The sequence below is a fragment of the Dermochelys coriacea genome, chromosome 11 (assembly GCF_009764565.3).
Source record: "Dermochelys coriacea isolate rDerCor1 chromosome 11, rDerCor1.pri.v4, whole genome shotgun sequence".
Taxonomy (NCBI): domain Eukaryota; kingdom Metazoa; phylum Chordata; order Testudines; family Dermochelyidae; genus Dermochelys; species Dermochelys coriacea.
In genome coordinates this window covers 34,694,734-34,715,333 of record NC_050078.2, presented here as the reverse complement: position 1 = coordinate 34,715,333, position 20,600 = coordinate 34,694,734, and the positions used below count along the sequence as shown (strand labels likewise).

Here is a 20,600-nt window from a genome sequence, read left to right as displayed (position 1 = left end):
GAAAACAACATATAACAATGTGTTCCAATGCTTCTTGGTCTTGTTTTGTTTTGTTTTTTTCTTTCCAGCTCAAAATGCAAATGACAGGTTTGGCTGCGTCACTGTTATTCTCTCTTGGAACAGAAGGTGGTGGCCTTGCCCTAGTGTTGCTGTTTCTCTCCCTACGCAGAGAGTTCATTTGAGTTCAACAAAATCATTAAAAACACATACTTCTGGAGTGGCTCTCCTGCCTGAGAATGCTTTTTGACATGTTTCACTGGCTGAGGAGACTGGCCTTTTTCATTAGACTATTTTTGTTCTCATATAACATAAGTGAATCCATAAGCTCTTACTTCTTAATAACTGTCCTTGTTATCTTACTTCACTTCTTTATTCTCTGAATCTCTTCTTCCACATGCACCTTTCAGAACGCAACAATAAAATAAAGATTCTTAAGCTGAGAGAGCCATCTCAAAAAGCTCGTTATTAAACGTCACAAGGAAGAATCTGTAATCAAGACCTGATACTGAGAGGTCCTGAACACCTGCACTCTCATTGATTTCACTTCTCAGGTTCAGGCCCTTAATGCCATAGTCCAGAGATCATATTCTGCCCTCCCTTATATGGAAACTATACCCCTGTAAGGAAAGACAAAATTAGATATGTAAAAATGACAACAGAGAAATACTATATACATGTTGTTTTAAATTTTATTTTAATAAACTATAAAGTGCTTGCAAAGAAAATTATAGAGCACTAATACTACACTACTGTAATGAACCATTCAGCAATATATTAAGTAAAAATCTGAAAAGTAAAGCTGTGCACCAGGGCATAGTTCCTTTCATCTCAAAGCACTTTGTATAATTACACATAGGAATCATTTCACTCACTACTGAAATGCAACCGTTTTTGCTGTGGAATGCATCAACACAACAGTTCAGGACTGGGATGTGAAGAAGATGACTGTGTCCATTTAAAATGACAAGGAGAATGTAGGATGCAGAGCAGGGAGACCTGTCTATGTTAGGAGCAGAATTTCTACATTCATGTTAAAATTAATATTTTGCAGTTCTATAGCATTTCACATCCACATATCTCAAATTACTTTACCAAAATAGTAATTAATTTATTAACATTAATTAAGCCTCACAATATCTGTTTTACAGCTTTTATCGATAGATAAGCTGAGGCACACAAGGGATGAAATGATTTGCTTAAGGAAACAAAAGTCTGTGACAGACCTAGGGATAGAACCCAGGAGTCCCAGCTCCCATTCCTTTACTTTAACCACACTGCACTAGACAACTCCAATCCTTTCAATCCATACTGTTATTAAGTCCATGAGAAGGTACATAGAGCTACTCTGGCAAGAAACTTAAATATATTTAAAATGAAAAGAAACTTCACTGAATGAGAATCAAGAGGACCATTGGGGAACAACTTCTGTTGGTGAAAGACAAGCAATAAAAGTTGGTCCAGTAAAATATATTACCTCGCCCACCTTGTCTCTCTAGTATCCTGGAACCAACATGGCTATAACATTGCAAACAGCTTCACTGACTGTAATTTCCCAGAAATATCACACGGTTTAAATTGCAATAACATTTTATTGGAAATATTTGTATAAACTAAATTATGTCCCATAAAATATTGCACTTCATAGTTGACTGTAACTAATAACAGTCTCATTATTAATGCTAGAGCTGGTTAGAAATTTTCTGATGGAACATTTTTCTGTTGGAAAACATTGATTTGCCAAAATCAAATCATTCTGCTGAACCATGTCAATTTCAATGAAATTCTGACAGAAACCAGGCAGGTTTCTGATGGAACCTTGACTGCCAGTTTAGGATTTCTCTATTCCCACACCCTCCCATCATCAGCCTGGCGGTTCTCCTCTCCTATTACAACTGGGCCTATAAATGTGCCCTAATTGTGAGCTCAGCTATGAGAAGTGAGTGAAAGTTCATGAAATATTGATAAAAAAAGGTGCAAAAGTGAGACAAAGACTGAACTGGTCCAAAAAAAGGAGTGGGGGCTCTACTGATATAATGCAAGGACTGTGTAAAGGTCATGCTTGGTAAGAAAAAAAAGTGTGGAACCAGAAATCAGTGAACCAAAATTGGTCTCTCAGAAATTAGGCTCATTTGGTGGACAAAATAATGAGGGGATGGGCTATTTTGCCCATCACTCCCTTTTGGGGTTCTTGAAAAAGAGACTTTGGGGGAAAAACACAGATGGTTACCAGGGCCACTGGCTGGCTGAAAGACAGGGAAGGAGCGAGCTTCACTATCATGGCTGCCACACCCACCATTTCCTGGGATCCCGGACTGTCTTCATCTTAATCCTGAGAGATGTACTGACCAGACTGGGCCAGAGAGAGGGACCAAGATGACTTTGCCACCTCCAATTATACCATCTGCAGCTGACTCCGAAATACCATCTGGGATGTGAGGCTTTGTCATTCACCCCCAGTGCGTCCTTTTCCTTCCACCTTATTTCTTCCCTCTTCTATCCCTCTCTTTTCTCTTTCTGTCAAATAAGAGTCTGTCTTAGCCAGCCAAGACACTATATTTTACAACACTGCTGTAAGCCTGTGACCAGAAAGGCAGTTAAATGCAATGACCTAAATAGCTCAGTGTTGGTACAAGTTTGCCAGGTCTTGGGGTGGCTGATAAGACCACATGCTGTGCTTGTGTTTGTGTTCTCCAGCAGCAAGGTTGAGAATGAGAGTCAACCCCAGAGACAGAAGCTATATTTTCTATCTTAGCTGTTCTTTCTCTCCCAATCTATGTGTGTTTGTCTTGTTTTGTCTTCTTAGGAAATGGGACGAGAATACCTCAGTGTACCAAGGGCAGAATCCTACCCCAGGTAAATCAATATCCCTTTAAAAAAAAAAAAGACCCTAACAATGATGAGAGGAGGAAGAAAATAGAATTCAAGAGAACAATCATTATAAGCCAAAATGTATGATAAAAGAAGGGTCCCACCCCATCCAGTTCTGGCAAAAATCTAAAAAAGGCAAAAATCTAACTGAAATAAACTGTAGTTCTGCCTGTATCATAGTAATAGTGCAGTCAAGGATAAAATGAGTTTACCCACTTCTCATTTAGGGAATGGGAGTTTAGTTTAGATAAGTTTATCACATTGATTTTGTTTTTTTTTACCACTACACCACTACAGCCTCCACATAGCAGAATCAGGCACTAACAGATGTTATTTTCCCCCTAGTACATGCACATAGCTCCCATTATGATCCCATGAACCAAAAGGAGGAATGACCCCTACAGGACATGCAGCAATTATAGTTTTGAAAAACATTGGATTGAGTTTATCATATCTATAGGTTGCTGTATGTCAAGCAATGTGTCAAGCATGAAAGTGCTTTTCCTGCTGTGAACCATTCATATTCTTCACAAGTAAAATATAATTTATGAAGAAGATGCCGTGGTTAATAAAAGAAATCTTACTTACGAATATTGAGTCAGCAGTTCCAAATCATTATGCATGTTGATTGGATATGTCTCACCGAGATGAAATAGCTTCTCTAAGGCCTCATAAATGAAAATGATGCAGATAAGAGAAGCAAATGCTTCTTCAGTAAACCGGGTAATGTAGCAGACTAGGGAGCTTGCATCAGTTGCAACAAGGATGATGCATAGTGTTGCAGTCCATAGTCCAATGCTAGCTCTCAAAGAAAGGTATGATAACCCATAATCTCTGATAAAAAAAAGAAAAATTAACACAGTCAAAACATTAATTTGTAGACACAGAAGAGGAAATACCACAAAAATCCACTCTGTGCAGCTATGTGCATTTTTTTATATCCTCTCTTGACCTGCCAAACGCAAAAGTCATCTCTAGAAAGACTGAATCCAAGGAGGCTGTCCATCTGCAAGAAGCAAAGAACACAGCTAGCCCTAATGCCCAACACAAGACTAAAGTACACTGTAGCACTCTATTTGGGAATAGAGATGTGAGCAGAACCTGCTACTTTATGAACGGTATGGTGTATTAATGTCCATCTTGAAGCCACCATTGGCCCTGGACATAATACCGTCCTGACAGTCAAGTACTATGTTGGTTAGCTCACCAAGGAAGAAACCTACATAGTTACTCATGTAATGCAGTTTCCATCTTTATAAAAAAGAACTAGAGATAATCCATACAGATATAGTCATATTATTCATTTAGTCCCTTTTTAATAGTATTGAACACCACAAGTTATAAAATAGGCCATAGATTTCAATTGTACTTTGCAGTGGCCAGATCCCTTTTTAATGAAAAGCTCTATCAAAATGTAATTAATGCTCCCAGTTAATTCAGGAATTTTTTTATTATTATTATTTTTAATTGTAAAACAAACTAGAAGAATTACAGATTTCCCAATTACATTTTTTAAATAAAAAAAGAGAAAATTACGAAGAAATGTGAAGGCCCTTTTAATTCAGAATTGCTTTCCTTTCATGAAATGAAGTCAAATGTCTTCAAGACAGATTCTCATCTGCCCTGAGCGTACTACTAAAGGGGACAATGAGAGGCAGTTGTGTATGAGAGTACACCCTCAAAGGCGATCTTTGGATGCACTCTAATCCTGAGTGGGCAGCAAAAGTGGTAGATCCCTACACCTGCCTGTTTTCTTCAACTTCAAAAAAGTGCAAGACAATAAGTGGTTATGATCAGCAAGATGTAATAGTCTTAAAGTCTTGCCTCATTCACACAGACCCTCACCCTCCACTCTCTGTCCACAACCTAGAGCAAAACCCTCTGTGCTGGCTATACATAATCATACACGGGGCATTCTAGGACCACATATATTTTAGTCCCAGCTAACCTGCACGAAGAGCTGGGAGGTCTTTTCCTGTCATGGAGATGAGAGGGAATGACCTTTGGGAACTGACAGGGCCTCCCACTCTACACTGTTCATCAGGAGGTTTTACTCTGCCATCAAGCTTTCCTGCCTCAGAAGTCCCAGTTGTAAAAATGAGGCAGACCGAGTAGATGGGACCCATGGGAAGAAGTGCATAGGATGGGTAGCCATCTGCCCACATCAGGCCTTGGATCTCAGGAACCCACCATGACTGGCTGACAATGTAAGCACAATTTTCATTCATATTGTCTCAGAAGGAACTTACTTACAGTGTATTAGCATATAAGTGCAGGTTTTGGTTACATTTTATTTAGATCTTTTTCAAGAGAAAAGGGACAGGAAGAAAGGTTATATCACATTTATTCCATGGATTAGGAGATGCTGCTCAACTCCAGTACCTGCCAGCTTCACACTGCTCACTATATTGTTATGAATGATAAAATGCCGAAAAGCCATGAAGTATGTCTTATTTTAAAGGGTGGTTTCCATTCATGAGATTTAAATTTAATCATTCTGGAACGGGAAGCAATCTCATACCAATCTGAGTTTGTATTCCTTTCAGAACAGTTTTAAAGTAAAAAATTTAAAAAACCACCTTTTATCATTAACAGTCCCCTTTGTTTTGGTCACCACGTATCTTCCAGTGTTCCTCTAAAAGTCTGAGCAATGTTTCCCAAAATCCTGACTTCTCATTTTATGCTGAGAGGTATCAATGCCTCCTATGGACTAACATGGGATTGTGCTTTTGTTATATTTCTAATTTTGTCATCAATTAAAATGTAGTTCATGAAGTCACACATGAAAAGGGTAACCAAATCTAAATTACAGATAGGCAAATTTTCAGCATGCTGCCAGGGGATTTATAATGATGATTTAGTCACATACACACCCATACATCAAAAATATTCCCTGAAAGTGTATTTAAATAATATTACTTCACTTACTTGCAAAATTTGAATAATATCTTTTCAAACACCAGCACTGGCCCTGTGCTGCCTAGTATAGTAAGAGGCTGCCCACCAAAGAGAGAGTAGGCTATTCCAGTCATGGATGCTCCAAACAAAGATTCTATTGCACTCTGCATGTGAAAAAAAAAAGACTGAACTCTCAGAAATTTTCTATCAAGCGTCCAAATACTGTGGGTAACAATGCAGTTTCAGACTACAACATTTTAAAGGTGACACATGCAATATTCAGAAAATTCTAACCAAAAACCTAAACAAAGTAATTGTGTTTTAAAAAGTTCAGATTAAAGTAAAACACATACTATACGACCTTCAGTTGCTTCTCCCAGCAGACCGCCAAACGTGATGACAGGAGACATACAAGCACAGTAGAGAAATAAAAATGATGCTAGACACTGCAGACTGAAAGCATCCCTGAAGTCACTCCAGAAGAAGGGAACTTTTCTTTTGATATCTAAAATCAATCCCCCAAAAAACCTAAGAAAAGAGGAAAAAATAAAGACAGAAAGAAAGACTTCTGTTTTCTTTCACCACTGGGATGAATTATGAGACCTGTACATGTGAAATCTAAGGTAATTGTGTTTCCTGCCCCCAATCTCAGTGCCTCACAATCTTGACAGTATTTATCCTCCTAAAACTGATGTGAAGTGGGGCAGCACTATTATCTTCATTTCACAGAGAGAGACAAGAGACACCAAGTGACATGCCCAGGATCACACAGGAAGCCGGAACTTGAGCCCAGGTCTCCCAAGTCCCAGAGCTAGTGCCTTAAACCAATGAACTATCCTTCCTTTTTTTCATCTGACACCTGCTACTGCCCTAGAATACTTCTCTAGCACCTTTACTCATGTTGAGTTCTACTTTGATCCATGAGTAGTCCACTGAGATGGATTGATGAAAATACTCACAGAGATATGTAATACTTAGTCTTCGCTGGCTATTCGCAATTTAAAATTTGTTCTCAAAAGAAGCTTTCTAGTGAGTTCTTTCCCTCTGTAAGTAGTTTTGTACAGTACTAGGAAGCAGCAGGCTACATATGCATAAATGGTGTAAGATTCACACAGTCTCCGGGCCAAATAGTGTCATTCAGTACCCTGCCTGAATTTCTGTGGTGGTGAAGAGGCATCTGCACACACATTCTTCAAGACAATCCAAAAAGTAGCCCCGAGGAAGATGGGACACAGAGCAAACAACAAAAGAAAGTTCTCAAATAGCATTAGCTCATCTGTAAACCCAGTTCCTGATCTCATGTCATTGTGTTCTTTAAATCAAATGATAGTTCCTCACATGGGGAAAACCTGCATAATTCCATTAACTTTAATACAGCGATACTGATTTACACCAGCTGATCTTCTGGTCTAAAGTCTTTTCCTTTCCAGAAAGGGACTTTTTATATAAATAATGCTAGTAAAAATGTTATATGGCAGGTCCTATTTCACACAGACTGAGCTAACTGTCGCACTTCAAGTATCAAGCATTCTGCAAGAGTTGTCTATTCTGTCATAGCACTTCCACATATCTCTCTCCTTGATTACACCTATCAAGCTATCAAACTTTCAGAATTTCTTTGGATGAGTGCAGCTTGCAGTCTTCTCTTTTCCCACTCTTTACTGTTGGTCTCAAAGGATTTTGTTCTCAGTCCCCTCTACTTCTTCCTCTACTCTCCCTCTCCCCTTGGGCTTTAATTATAATCTCTTGGTCAATGTCTTCTAAATCAGCTTCCAACCCTTCCACTGCTATTCAAGTCTTGCATCTTCAAATGCCTCTCAGATATTTGTAAAAAGAAAAGGAGTACTTGTGGCACCTTAGAGACTAACAAATTTATTAGAGCATAAGCTTTCGTGAGTTACAGCTCACTTCATGAAATGCATCCGATGAAGTGAGCTGTAACTCACGAAAGCTTATGCTCTAATAAATTTGTTAGTCTCTAAGGTGCCACAAGTACTCCTTTTCTTTTTGCGAATACAGACTAACACGGCTGCTACTCTGAAACCTGTCAGATATTTGTGTCTGTCTGTGCTACTGCCATCTCAGACTCAACATGGCTGTAGCTCACGAAAACTTATGCTCAAATAAATTTGTTAGTCTCTAAGCTGCCACAAGTACTCCTTTTCTTTTTGAGAATACAGACTAACACAGCTGCTACTCTGAAACATGGCAAACACTGTCATTTTCCTTCCAAACCTTCATATCCCCTCTCTTCTCCAACACAGATAAGAACAGCACTGTCATTCCACATAATCCAGTTTCTCACTAGAGATTGTTGTTTCTTCCTCTAAGTTTCTAAAATATAGTCTCCTCCATTCCTACTGTAGAAGCACTTTTCCATGCCTTGATCATCTCTCACTTTGATCACTGCAACCTCATCCTTTTTGCGCCTGATTTTTTATGTGAGGTGTATGCACATTAACCCACTAAGGGACAGATGTGTGTATTTAAAACAAACTAATCTCCACACTTTTTTGACAGTGATCAAAGTCACAAAGGCCCAGATTTTTTAAAAAGTTGCTAGAGTGTTATGCACAAAATACTTTATTATTTGCGTAAGAACATAAGAACAGCCATACTGGATCAGAACAAAGGTCCATCTAGCCCAGTATCCTATCTTCTGACAGTGGCCAATGCTAGATGCCCCAGAGGAAATGAACAGAACAGGTAATCATCAAGTGATCCACCCCGTCGCCCATTCCCAGCTTCTGACAAACAGAGGCTAGGGACACAATTACTACCATGCGTACATTGCACTTGTGCATAGAATTACCATAAGAGCATACACAAACAGATATCATAATGTACAGTTGCTTGCATAAATGCCCTGTTTCCTGGCACAAAATATACGTGATCTTGATCCTTGTTATTTAAAAATCTGGCCTCAAGTATATTATTTGTTGGAATTGAATGTAGGATATAATCTTCTCAGGATAAGGACTGTATTTTCCTTTGTGGTTTGTACTGCACCAAGTACATTTAATAAATAAATATATTAAACTTCTGAGCTAGATCCTTCTGTACAATCCATCTGCTTTGCTCCATTCTGGCAGTACAAAAATGCTAAAGCTGGTTTAACAACAAACCTGTGGATTTTCTTTGCATAGAAGGAATTTCTGAGAGGTACCATTGGCATGGCGGTGCCTCTATGATGCCCTTTTCCCTTGGCTCCTGATGTACTGGGTGGAGCTGTGTTAAAGGGACATGGCAGATGTGTCACTACTCTCTGACAATCCCTACCTATCATAAGGGACCCCTGAGGCTGTAAGCAGTCAGGTATAATTTAAAGCAGTCCTGAGGCTGTTCTAAGTTTGATTGGAGGGGATGGACTATCGTCTGGCCAATCCTAAGGTTGGGGTGGTGGCACAAGTATGTCTTAAAAGAATGCAGAGAAAAGAATACATGGTGCATGACATATAGGACAAAACAATATACAGTAGAACGTCAGAGTTATGAACACCTTGGGAATGGAGGTGGTTCGTAGATCAGAAATGTTCAAAACTCTGAACAAATATTATGGTTGTTCTTTCAAAAGTTTACAACTGAACAGTGACTTAATACAGCTTTGAAACTTTACTATGCAGAAGAAAAATGCTGCTTTCTGGGTTTTTTTTAGTAGTTTACGTTTAACAAGGGACAGTACTGTATTTGCTTTTGTGTGTGTGTGTGTTCTCTGTTGCTGCCTAAATGCATACTGCCATTTCCAAATGAGGTATATGATTGACTGGTCAGTTCATAACTCTGGTGTTCATAACTCTGTGGTTCTACTGTATGACAATATGGCACCCGGTGAGCCCAATAAAAGCCCATGTGTTTAAAAATATTATGTTAGAAAAGAACTCCCCTAAAGTGTATACTTTAGGTCCTCAGACACGTTCACACACAACAATAACTCATGTCAATGGGAGCTGAATATTTTGGCCTAGTGTGTTTAAAGAAAAGCCAGGGCTGCACAACTCTGCCTCTAAACATGCTCAACTAGAAAATAGTCTAAGTTTTCGTCACAAATGGGAGCAGACTTCTTCCACCATTCCTTTCACACTAGACAGAACAAACAGCATTAATCATGATTACCAGTGGCTTGACCATCATATATTATGATGAAAAAGGAGTTTACATTAAATAAAGAGAGTAGAAACATATTCCATAGATAATTAATAATGCAAATTAGCAACTAAGCCTGTTTCTCCACTCATTTAGAGATACATAAATTAGGAATAACTCCATTACAGTGAACTCAGTGACATGCTATATCAGTATAGTTGAGAGAGAATCAGTCCATTAGACTTCCTTTTGGAAGTATATTGCTTAAAAAAATAATAATATCACATTTAATCAAGTTTTCCACTAACTTTCCAGTCCGTTGCAATTCTGGTCCACTGTGTCCTCCTAGGGGTACCGGGTCCCCGTGAGCTGCTGTTCCATTTGGCACTCCTGGGATCTTGCGCTTCTCCTAGAAGAAAGAAAAGACATTTTCTATTGAGTTTCACCCCAAAATGCAGTTTTAGCAAAGGACACAAATAGGCACGTGGCGCAGTCAGGTATTTTTCCTGTAGAGTATCCTTTTCAGTTTCTATGCGGAAGTGAAAGGGATGTGCATTTACAGAATTATGTGTGTGTGTCCATTCTGTGGGGTGTTGTCATTTGAATGAAGCTGTGCTGCCTCCGAATAGGTCAGGGTGCTCTGACCCAGGACAAGCAACTTGCAAACGGTAGGGAGTAGCAGCACTGCTGCTCAGTTGGTAGCACTGCTTCTAAGCTTCTGAAGCAACCCTCTCTCCGCAGGAGTAGAGATGGCTGTAGAGCCAGAAGTGAGATGGTTTCAGTCAATCGGAGCTCTCTGTGGTGGCCATGCCACTAGCTATCTCCAGTGGCAAGCTGCTTCTCTTCAGGAGGAAAGCACAGCAAAGCCCAGGTGTGGGCATGGGCTAAAAGCTGGATCCATGTCCCAGCAGGGGTGTTACTGACACCAGGAAGACACGCAGGCTACTGAATAGGCTAGTTTACCCTGGCTCCGTTTTGACCACCACCTGCGGCATTAACAAGTCAGTTGGGATATCTCCTCCATCCCACAGCAGGGGGGGGATCAAAGGGACTGCTATTATTAACAAGAGAGTGACAAAAGGTGACAGTCAGGGCTGGAGGACAATCCCGGGCTCCACAGCTATGCAGGCCCCCTGTGACTATTCCACCATTTTTAATGTAAACAAATAGGGACCCCCTAATATATATTCCTGACTCCCTCTCTCCCCTGTTGGCTAAGGTCTGCAGGAACTCCCAGCACAGGTACAGAAGAGATTGGCTTACTTGGGTGTAGAAGGGGAGGAGGACTTCTCTTATGTTCTTATGTACTTTTTGTCTCTATCTCCCAGCTAGCAGAGAAGCACCCACCTCCTTTGCAGCAGGTATGACTCATCTCAGCCCCTTCCCTGTTTCAGAATTGCTCAGCTCAGTGCACAGTGGATCTACCTATCCTTAAGGCTCTGTCCCATAGACTTTGCCCATTGTGGCTAGAAGTTGAAGCCTTAAGTGCTGCAATAATTGTAAATCAATCTCAAAGGTTTCCCAGACATGGTGTTGCACCCATAAGGTGTGGAAGAATCTTATATATGGAAATACCATAAGAGGTTCCTTTGTTGTAAAAAAATAAATACAAAATTGGGTCCAAGGAAATTGTGCCAAAGAACCCCACCATTTTAAATCAACAACATTCCAGGATGTTTTGTATCTATTCTCTCTTTCTAGGTCATTATATTTCCACTTAAAACTAGCAACTCAGTAAAAACAGACCCATCTCTTGAATATAACAATAAACAAAATAATATTTATGTGACAAGCGTTCCCTTGCCCAGATGCTTGAGGTGCCAAACAATTTAAAATGCAGTACAATTATAATCGAACAGTAGAAAAATAGATTGCATTTTAAAAGCCATTTAACCATTTGTTGAACATGTAGCAACAATTAATTAACAGTTTAGGAACGCAATCTAGTTTGAACAAAAATATTTCTTTATTCCTGGACTTGCTTACACCTATCCTGATGAGAATGGTGCATATCTAGGGAGGCTGAGGTCACTGTTTAAAAACAAAACAAAATACATTTAAAATATCTATGTTTCTGCAGAGTAACAATGGCTTCACAACATTCTCATTTATTAAACATTTCTATGGACGATAGAGATCTTGTACCAATTTCTCTCCTTTGCTTCAATCTTAAAGTGAGTTTACTTAACTTACTGATTTCTTATTTGAAGTGCAACAAGGACCATAGAAAGAATAAAACTGTATCATTGCTTTTACAGTCCTGCCCTTTGAAAACTAGGCAACCAATGTCCTTTGAAGTAAAGTAATAAAGTGATTGTTTTATCCAAAACCATGTTTTACACCAACTATTCTAGTCTATGCTACTGTATATAGGTTGTTGTATAGCGCTCTTCACCATAGTATGTGTGTGCCTTCCAGTAGTGCATTAAACAACGTGACTAACATCTGTCACGTTTTTTTTTCATCCTCTCCCCAGGGGGAAGAGTGTGTACAGCATTTTGTTTTCTGTTACTGATATCCTATTATTGATATTAGGGCTCTTATGGCTGCTCCTCTATAGAATAAGCAGCACACAGATAAGAGCATAATTTGCCCAGAGAGGATTACATGAACAAAAGGCCTTTAGATTTTTTTAAAAAATCACTAGCTCAGCTTAGAAATGAACAACAGACATTTTACACCCACAAAATAATTAAATGAGTATGTGGTCTATTGGAGAGCAGTTTCTCTCTCAGATACTTCCAATGCACCTGTCATTCTAGTATCTGAGTAACACAAAGTCAAAATCAATGCACTTGTTTTGTTCTATTTCATACAACTATTTGTCTCTGCTCAGGAGAGGCTGAGAACTGCACTAAGTATGAACAACAGACTCAGCACCACAGGGAATTGTTCTTGCCAGTCGAGGGTCAGTTTGAGTCAGTTAAACAGCAAAGTAATGCATGGAAGTTCATACTTCAGCTTCCTACATGTATTGTCATAGTAGATAAATAAAAGACTTTATCTTACAACATTTCTAGTCCATTAAACTATTAGAAACTCTAATTTGCACTGTGCATACCTGAGATGGAACATTTTTGGGTGGCTCTATTCGAATTGTTGGGTCCCATTCTCCAGGAGGGAGAACTGTAACCTGATCAAGAAACTCATCTATTCCAGAAACCAAGTCATTACGATCTTTAGCTTTATAAGCAACATCATGGAATACCTGTTAAAGAAAACAAAAAAAGTGAAATACAAGAGATTCTCATTTTATATGTAAACAAGAGTGTAAAATCCTTCATGATATCCACTTCTCCAACATGGTATGTAACTTATTTATTTCCTCAGTTTTAAACTGAATCACAGATTTGAACTAGCTGTAGTTTCTAGTAAGATAGCCAGTGTGGAAAGCACCCTTCAAGATTGCTGAATTTTCAAAGGATCTTACAGTTTAAAAAGTGTGGTTGGTTACACTGAAAAGTGACTGTAAAAATGGCATCTTCCTATACAACAGATCTGATCCATGAGTGTGAATTTTGTATCTCAACACCTATCTGCTTACTTCAATGACAAAAGTTTCTTCCTCTAACCATCACAGCTATGGGATCATAAACTGGATTCTAGTTCTGTTTGCACATCATAAGAACAGTTAAACTATGTTCCAATTGGAGGCTCAAATCCTATCTTTGGTTACATCCATGCAACTTTATTGAAAAAAGCCAGATAGATCAAAAAAGCATGTCTATGTCTTTGGCTGCAGCAGCAGGAATATAATCATGGTGTTGAACCTTATACTACAAAATAAAAATGCTAAAATACAAGGGTTCAGAGACAAAAGTAAGTGCCTGAGAAAAGTGATCCTCAGCTATCTAGTCACCTAGGAGTGTTAGGAAGGTAGGTCAGTTATAGACAATATTTTCATTAAATTATTACAGCAACTCTGCACATGACTTCACAGACCTATACATTTATTAGCTATGGGCTAACATCAGGATGTAGTTGCCAATTATTTAAAGAGAGTTTCTCAAAGACTGACTTAAAATGATGAGGGTTCTAAGCAAAGTATTTCAGGAGTACAGATGGGCACTGAGACTGGTGAACTTTTTGGTTTGGCGTCATCCTCAGTTTGAAATAACTGTACAAACAAACAAAAAGGAGTACTTGTGGCACCTTAGAGACTAACAAATTTATTTGAGCATAAGCTTTCATGAGCTACAGCTCACTTCATTGGATGCACGAAAGCTTATGCTCAAATAAATTTGTTAGTCTCTAAGGTGCCACAAATACTCCTTTTCTTTTTGTGGATACAGACTAACATGGCTGCTACTCTGAAACCTGTACAAACAAACTACAGTTAATCGATAAATACCTCATCTGTCATTAGTGTTGCAATTGATCTTCCAATCTCATGGTACTGTTGGCCCTTCCCTAGTGGTCCCAGAAGAATAAACAAAAATCTGCAAATAAAAAGCCAAAAAACAGATATTTTAAGAATGGAAAACTTAAATTAGCATCATGTAACACGAACAAGAAAAGTTCATAAAATTGATTAGAGGAAATAATATCTAAAGGGGGTGAAATAACCTCTCTCTAAATATCCTTACAATGTAATTTAAAATTGGAGACACAAGTACAAAATATTACATAAATGTGTATTATGCAAGGAGCGTTCAGAGATGGTCTGAATAGCGGTAAATACCCAAACTCGCTTAGGTTCCACAAACATGCAATTAAATTGTGGGTATCCTAAAAATTAGGCAAAAGTACTTTTGACAGAAGCATGTATTATCAGTATGCAGCATTTTTGCAAAAATGCTGCAAAGATACCCTATCCCCAGACAGACAGACACACAAAGGGTGGGAAATAAGTATTGTTGTCTTCTCACTATGCCTTTTATTTAAGAGGATTCTAGTTCTCCTCTATGCCATTCCCTATACATCTACTTTCAAGTATCGGAACTATGGAATGTTCTTCCAAGAGCTCACGGGGTTGCAAAATAGAGCAATTGTCAAAACATTTTCATTGTAAACTTTTTTCTCAAAAAAAATGATGATTTAAAAAAAAAAATTGTTCATAGAAAGTTTTTCTTTAATTTACCCAATCAATTACAAAAAATACCCCACATTTTTTTACTAGCAGCAAAATGAAAGCAGGGGAAGAAAACTGGAAAACTCAAAACCCAAAACATTTTCAGTTTCAGAAACAAATTTTTTTTTGAATTTTCATCAAAAATTTTGAGAAGCTTTTTCCCCCGTTTTTTGCAGATCATACTCGCCATATTTTGACCAGCTCTTGAGTCATGTTGTATAAAGAAGATGCAGTATGTAGAGTTTTCATCCCTGTATGGTTGTATAGGTGCATGCGCGCATGCACGCACACATACACACACATATATATTTGCCAGTTAGCCAGCCATCAGCCAGTTTTGTTTTCCAAGTTCATATTTACTAAAGTGACAAACCCAATTAGAACTAATCTAATTATCCATTAAGAAATTAGCCTTTTTTTCTCCATGCAAATCACTCAGAAACTGAATTAAGTGCATATACTTGTTATTCATAAGTATTCACCAAGTATTTATATGAACAATTTTTACTATGGGGTGGTCAAGCTACTCACACCATGAATAATGAATAATCAGAGTATGACTGGTCACCCAAGTCACATGGTTTTGTTTCTGCTCTGTTTAAAATGAGCAAATGGCAAAGAATGAATGATGAACAGAGCACTTCTAGCATGAGTTCTTGGACAAATAATTATCCAGAACACACTCATGATTTTGCCATCAGCTCAGAGTAATAGGCACTGCACTGCTGCATCGCCAAGTGTTACGAGCTTATGCTCTAATAAATTTGTTAGTCTCTAAGGTGCCACAAGTACTCCTTTTCTTTTTGCGAATACAGACTAACACGGCTGCTACTCTGAAACAGATCTCCCTCCTGGTTCCCTCACTGCTTGGATAAGGGAGTAGACTTTTTCTGTTCTGTTCCCAGTGCATTGGTGCAGTTATGCTATCTGGCACATTAGTGGGGTGAGGTTAAGGCTCTGCCCACTCCACACCCCATTTTGTGCCTACCTGTGCAAGAAGGGGATGTGGTGGCTGTGCAAAACCTTCTTCCCCGGCCATTCTGCTACCCACGATGACTCTGCACCACCACATTAGCTGAGTCACAATTAGTCCCTTATATTAAGAGTAACTAAATATTAATATTTAATTAAATATTAATAATTAATATTTTCACTGACATTGTACTAATCCCCTATTCGTTTTAATTTTTCAAAAACAACTATATTTTGTATCAGCATATCATTGTTTATATTGTGGTAGCATCCTCAATGTTTAGTTTTCCTGGGAAATTTCTCCCCTCTTTTACTTCATTTTTAAAATTATTTAGACACTAAAATAAAAAGTTAGAATTAATTTCTCCCCCTCTCCAGGTTCTCCTGAAAGAGAGAATACAAGCCAAATCCAAGGATGCAAAGGGAAGGGATCTAATCATGGAGAACAAACTATGGGAGGAGCAGTGGTAAAATTTGTGGGTACTGCAATCCAATCACCCCTTTCAGTTCTCTCTTTTTCAGCTGTTTACCCCAGATGTCTACTGCTCTTGAACAATGCTATGTTAATAAAGAATTGGAATGGGCTCTATTTTTTATACCAATGTATTTATTTCCTTTGTCATTTCTCTCTTCAGGAAAAGTTATGCAAGATTATGCAAACAATTATAGCTCCCAGGTAACCTGATCAACCTCTTTGCTGTTTACTTCTTCAGTTTCTTAGCAATTCATCTGAAATGTTTGTAATTCAAATATGCTGATCCGTTCATCATAGTTTCAGAAATAGTGCACTTCTGCTTCTACTTCTGAGAAGGGCACACAGACCTCAGATCCAATAATTAACCAAAGTATGCATTATTTAAAGGAAGGAAAGGAATGGTGTGTACCCCTCTGATGAGGTAATAATTCATTTAGTAACTAGATAAAAAAAGAGGGCTGAAGGATGATTCCCATCCACATCCACAAGTAATGCAATTTAGAAAAATGTGAAATGGAATAAACTACCATCTATATTTTTAGCACAGTCTACACTTACCTTGTTGGAATTGGAACTTCAGCTAGTCCTGAAAGTAATACTGCAGGGGACAATCTGACAAAAGCAACTACGGCACGATCCAAAAACTCTAGTTCACCAACTAAAATGTTTGATGCTTCAGCTCCAGGAGGTATCTTTTTCATAAAGTGTAGGTCAACCTAAGAATTAAAAGAATAACAACAGCAAAGTTCAAATGAAAGATCTTGGTATATTATCTGAAAAACTAATGTACACAACAATCTCTCTCTATTTCAATGACACAGAGTATCTTCACTTGGGCACCACCTAATGTATGACCAGCTGCCTGAGTTTTTTAACCAGTCTACTTGCGGTGTTTTCTTTTCTTGAATAATTTTAAAAAGAGAAATAAATGAATTGTTCTTGGTAATATGAATAACTATCAGTCTTTAGCATTTGCCCAAGTGTGCAAACGGAATATAGATAATCCCACTGCACAACTTTTAATGTATCCTAAATAGTTTACTAGAGGGTCAAAGCAAATATTAATGGGAAATACACCATCTTTTGTTTTCTTCTATCTTCTTTATTCTGCTAATTAACAGTAGTTATGAGAGGGCAAAGCCTTGGCTTTGTCAGCAGGTGCTGCGTGAAGGAAACTTGAATTCAGCGGATGAGGTTGCCATGCTAGAGTCCCAACAAGACGGGAGATTGACACCTTCCTTCCATGACTGTTTCCTATCAACCAAAAATCACAAAGCACTATTGGTGTCAGGCTTGGAGGAAAACGTTTTCCAACCTCCTGACCATGAGAAAATAAGCTATGAACATAAGCGGGGGATATTTTAAAGAGTGAAGTGGGGTAATAAGTTTGAAGCTTCAGAGAGTGGTACTCAATGTTGAAGAGATGGAGAAGCCATGCCATTACTGAATGGCATCACAGGTTGATTATCCCCTATATAAAGGTTCCTTAAGGCCTGACTGGAATAAGCTTTTGGCAAGAGTCAGACCCGTCTTAAATATATACAAACATTCAACTTTTTAATTTTATTTTATTTTAGATTTGAAATATGCTGGGTGTATATCAAACTACCATTTTTAGCAATCTAAATGAGTTTTAATGTATCTTGAGTGCACCATTATTTCTATATAGTCTATAGCTATTTGCCTGATGTTCAGACTCATTCATATATTTATGTATTACTTCCACACTACCATTCTAAATGTCATTATGTAATAACGTTAGTAATACAACATGTATAATTGACTTCATAATGCACTAGTCTTGCCTAAGAATTTCAGACTGTATGGTTTTATCATTTGCTTTCTTTTTACTAATCTAAACACAACAACAGTGACCAAATCCAATACAAACTGTTAAAGTGGACCATTTTAATGTCTATCTTACAGCCATCTGTCAGTACTAGTGTAAATAGTCTTCAGTAATATTTAGAAAACTGTTTTGTTTGCAAATGGCTCTGGCACTTACTCAGAATTTAGACATAACAGCGTTGCCTGTATTATGAAATATATTTTTAAAATTTTGTTATTTCCCCAAACCCAAAAAGCCATGTTTCTAATGTTACCCCAATCTAGCATAAGCCTTCTTTATGATAACATGAATGATACTTCAGAGTGTTAGACAACTGACAAACCAACATGAAGGACTGAGGACTAGTAGACTGAAAGGTCTGAGTATATTTTCAGAGGACTAAGCTATCAGAGTCTCAGCAGATGCTTGAGAAAAGATCTCTTTCTCTTTTTGATTATTTTTTAAAAAATACATTGCCTATCATGGTCTCCAGGGACTTTTGCCATGAATTAAAATTAAAATCACAAAAAAATTGAAACCAGCTGCTCCTCACCCCCAAAACCAGAAAATACCTAACTAGAGATGAAATCAAAATCCCAAACAATAACTTGTTATTGTACCCCAAAATCTGAGTAGGTAGAGGAGCCCTGCAGTGTGCCACATTTAGGCTATTTCAAACCAAAAGATCTAAGACTGGGGACCCTTCATGGTAAACAGTTTATACTGAGGCAATTCCAGCTGGAGCTTTTCTATTGCCTGCAGTTTGGTAATATTACATGAGGAGAGAGGCACTCGCTCACGTAGGCAGATCCCAAGTCACTCAAGGGCTTTGTAGGTTAAAATCAACACCTTAAGCTTAATCAAGAGACAACTAGGCATCTGGGATAGATCATGGAGCATTAGTGTCATGTGCTCAGGGTAAGAAACCCCACAGAGCAGGTGGACTGCTGCTTTCCGCATTAATTTTGGTTTGTGACTGGATCTTAGGTGTTGTCCCACATAGCACGCATCTGAGGTGAGAAAGGCATCGTTGATAGTGGCAAGTTTCACATGTGAAAGAAAACAATCATACTCTCCTGGCCAAATGAAAATGAAAAAAGGACTTCCAATAAACTGCTGCTATATTATCATTTAAGAGCTGGGGTTCCAAGAATACCTCTAGACTGTGAAGTCTCACAGCCAGCACACACCCACCACTTCGGGGAGAGAGGATCTTCACTATACCTTCCAGTTGCTTCCTCCAACCTACCAGTTTCACCTCACTTTTGTTGAGAAAGAGCTTCAGCCAGCTAGCCTTCATCCATGCCCCAATCTCAATGAGACACTGGCAAATTTATTTGATAGGACTGGCTGGATTAGGTTAGAAATAAAACTGGGATTCATCAGCATATGAAGGTACCACAGCCCATTCCTCCTCACTAACTCTCCTAACAGCTCCATACGCACTGGACAGGACGGGAGAGAAGGTGAACTCAATAGGACACCACATGAGTCTGCCCTTGGAGATGAAGAGCAACTATTCAACTTCACCTTCTGGGAACACTCAGCAATGAAGGAATACTGGAACTGAATTCCACCCAATCCTGTTATAGTTCAAAGCTGAATCAATCATATCTCATGATCAATGGCATTACATATATTTTGAAAGATCTTACAGTATCAGCATGGAATTCGGCTTTGATTAAAAAATGCTCTGTTTCTGTGCTGAGCACAGGTATGTTGTAAGTGAGGGGGGGGGAAGGTGCAGTCTCTTTAACACTTCCCTGGGGAATAGCCCAGCCTGTAGTGTAAATCAGAAGCAGAGAAGAATGATAGCACATTCAGTCATTCCCAGCCCACTCTGACACCAGGGGCTAGGATGGGGGCCAGGATAGACCCCTTAAACCAGGGGTGGCCAACCTGTGGTTCCAAAGCCACATGCAGCTCTTCAGAAGTTAATATGTGGCTCCCTGTATAGGCACTGACTCCAGGGCTGGAGCTACAGGCACCAACTTTCCAATGTGCCAAGGGGTGCTCACTGCTCAACCCCTGGGTCTGCCACAGGCCTTGCCCCCACTCCATCCCTTCCCGAACTCTCCCTTGAGCCTACTATGCCCACGCTCCTCCCTCTCCTCTCCCCCACCTCCCGAGCCTCCTGAACACCACAAAACAGCAGATCAGGAGGTGAGGGAAGGCGCTGATCGTTGGGGAGCTGATGCGGGGCTGCTGACATATTACTGTACATTGGCAATGTACATTGGTTATTTCTGGCTCCTTCTCAGGTTCAGGTTCAGATTGGCCACCCCTGCCTTAAACTTATCTCTAAGCCATCCACAGAGGTCTGATGCGTTCGAGCAACAATCAAAGGGCAGATTGCAGTGTTGAATCTGGCTCCTGATCTTTATCCATCAACAGGAAGATATACT

At 38.9% G+C, this 20,600-nt stretch overlaps 1 protein-coding gene across 5 annotated transcripts in view; it reads right to left on the bottom strand.

The window, feature by feature from the left end:
• The window catches only part of SLC4A10 (solute carrier family 4 member 10), a 282,938-nt gene that overhangs the window by 37,061 nt on the left and 225,277 nt on the right, over positions 1 to 20,600 (bottom strand). For all 5 annotated transcript variants that reach the window (XM_043505193.1, XM_043505194.1, XM_043505195.1 and 2 more), the window contains exons 8-14: positions 16,926 to 17,083; positions 14,201 to 14,288; positions 12,911 to 13,057; positions 10,158 to 10,258; positions 6,120 to 6,294; positions 5,797 to 5,930; positions 3,457 to 3,702 (exon numbers count right to left, since the gene is read on the bottom strand). In XM_043505193.1, the coding sequence (XP_043361128.1) occupies positions 3,457 to 3,702; positions 5,797 to 5,930; positions 6,120 to 6,294; positions 10,158 to 10,258; positions 12,911 to 13,057; positions 14,201 to 14,288; positions 16,926 to 17,083 (1,049 nt within the window). The remainder of the gene's footprint in view (positions 1 to 3,456; positions 3,703 to 5,796; positions 5,931 to 6,119; positions 6,295 to 10,157; positions 10,259 to 12,910; positions 13,058 to 14,200; positions 14,289 to 16,925; positions 17,084 to 20,600) is intronic.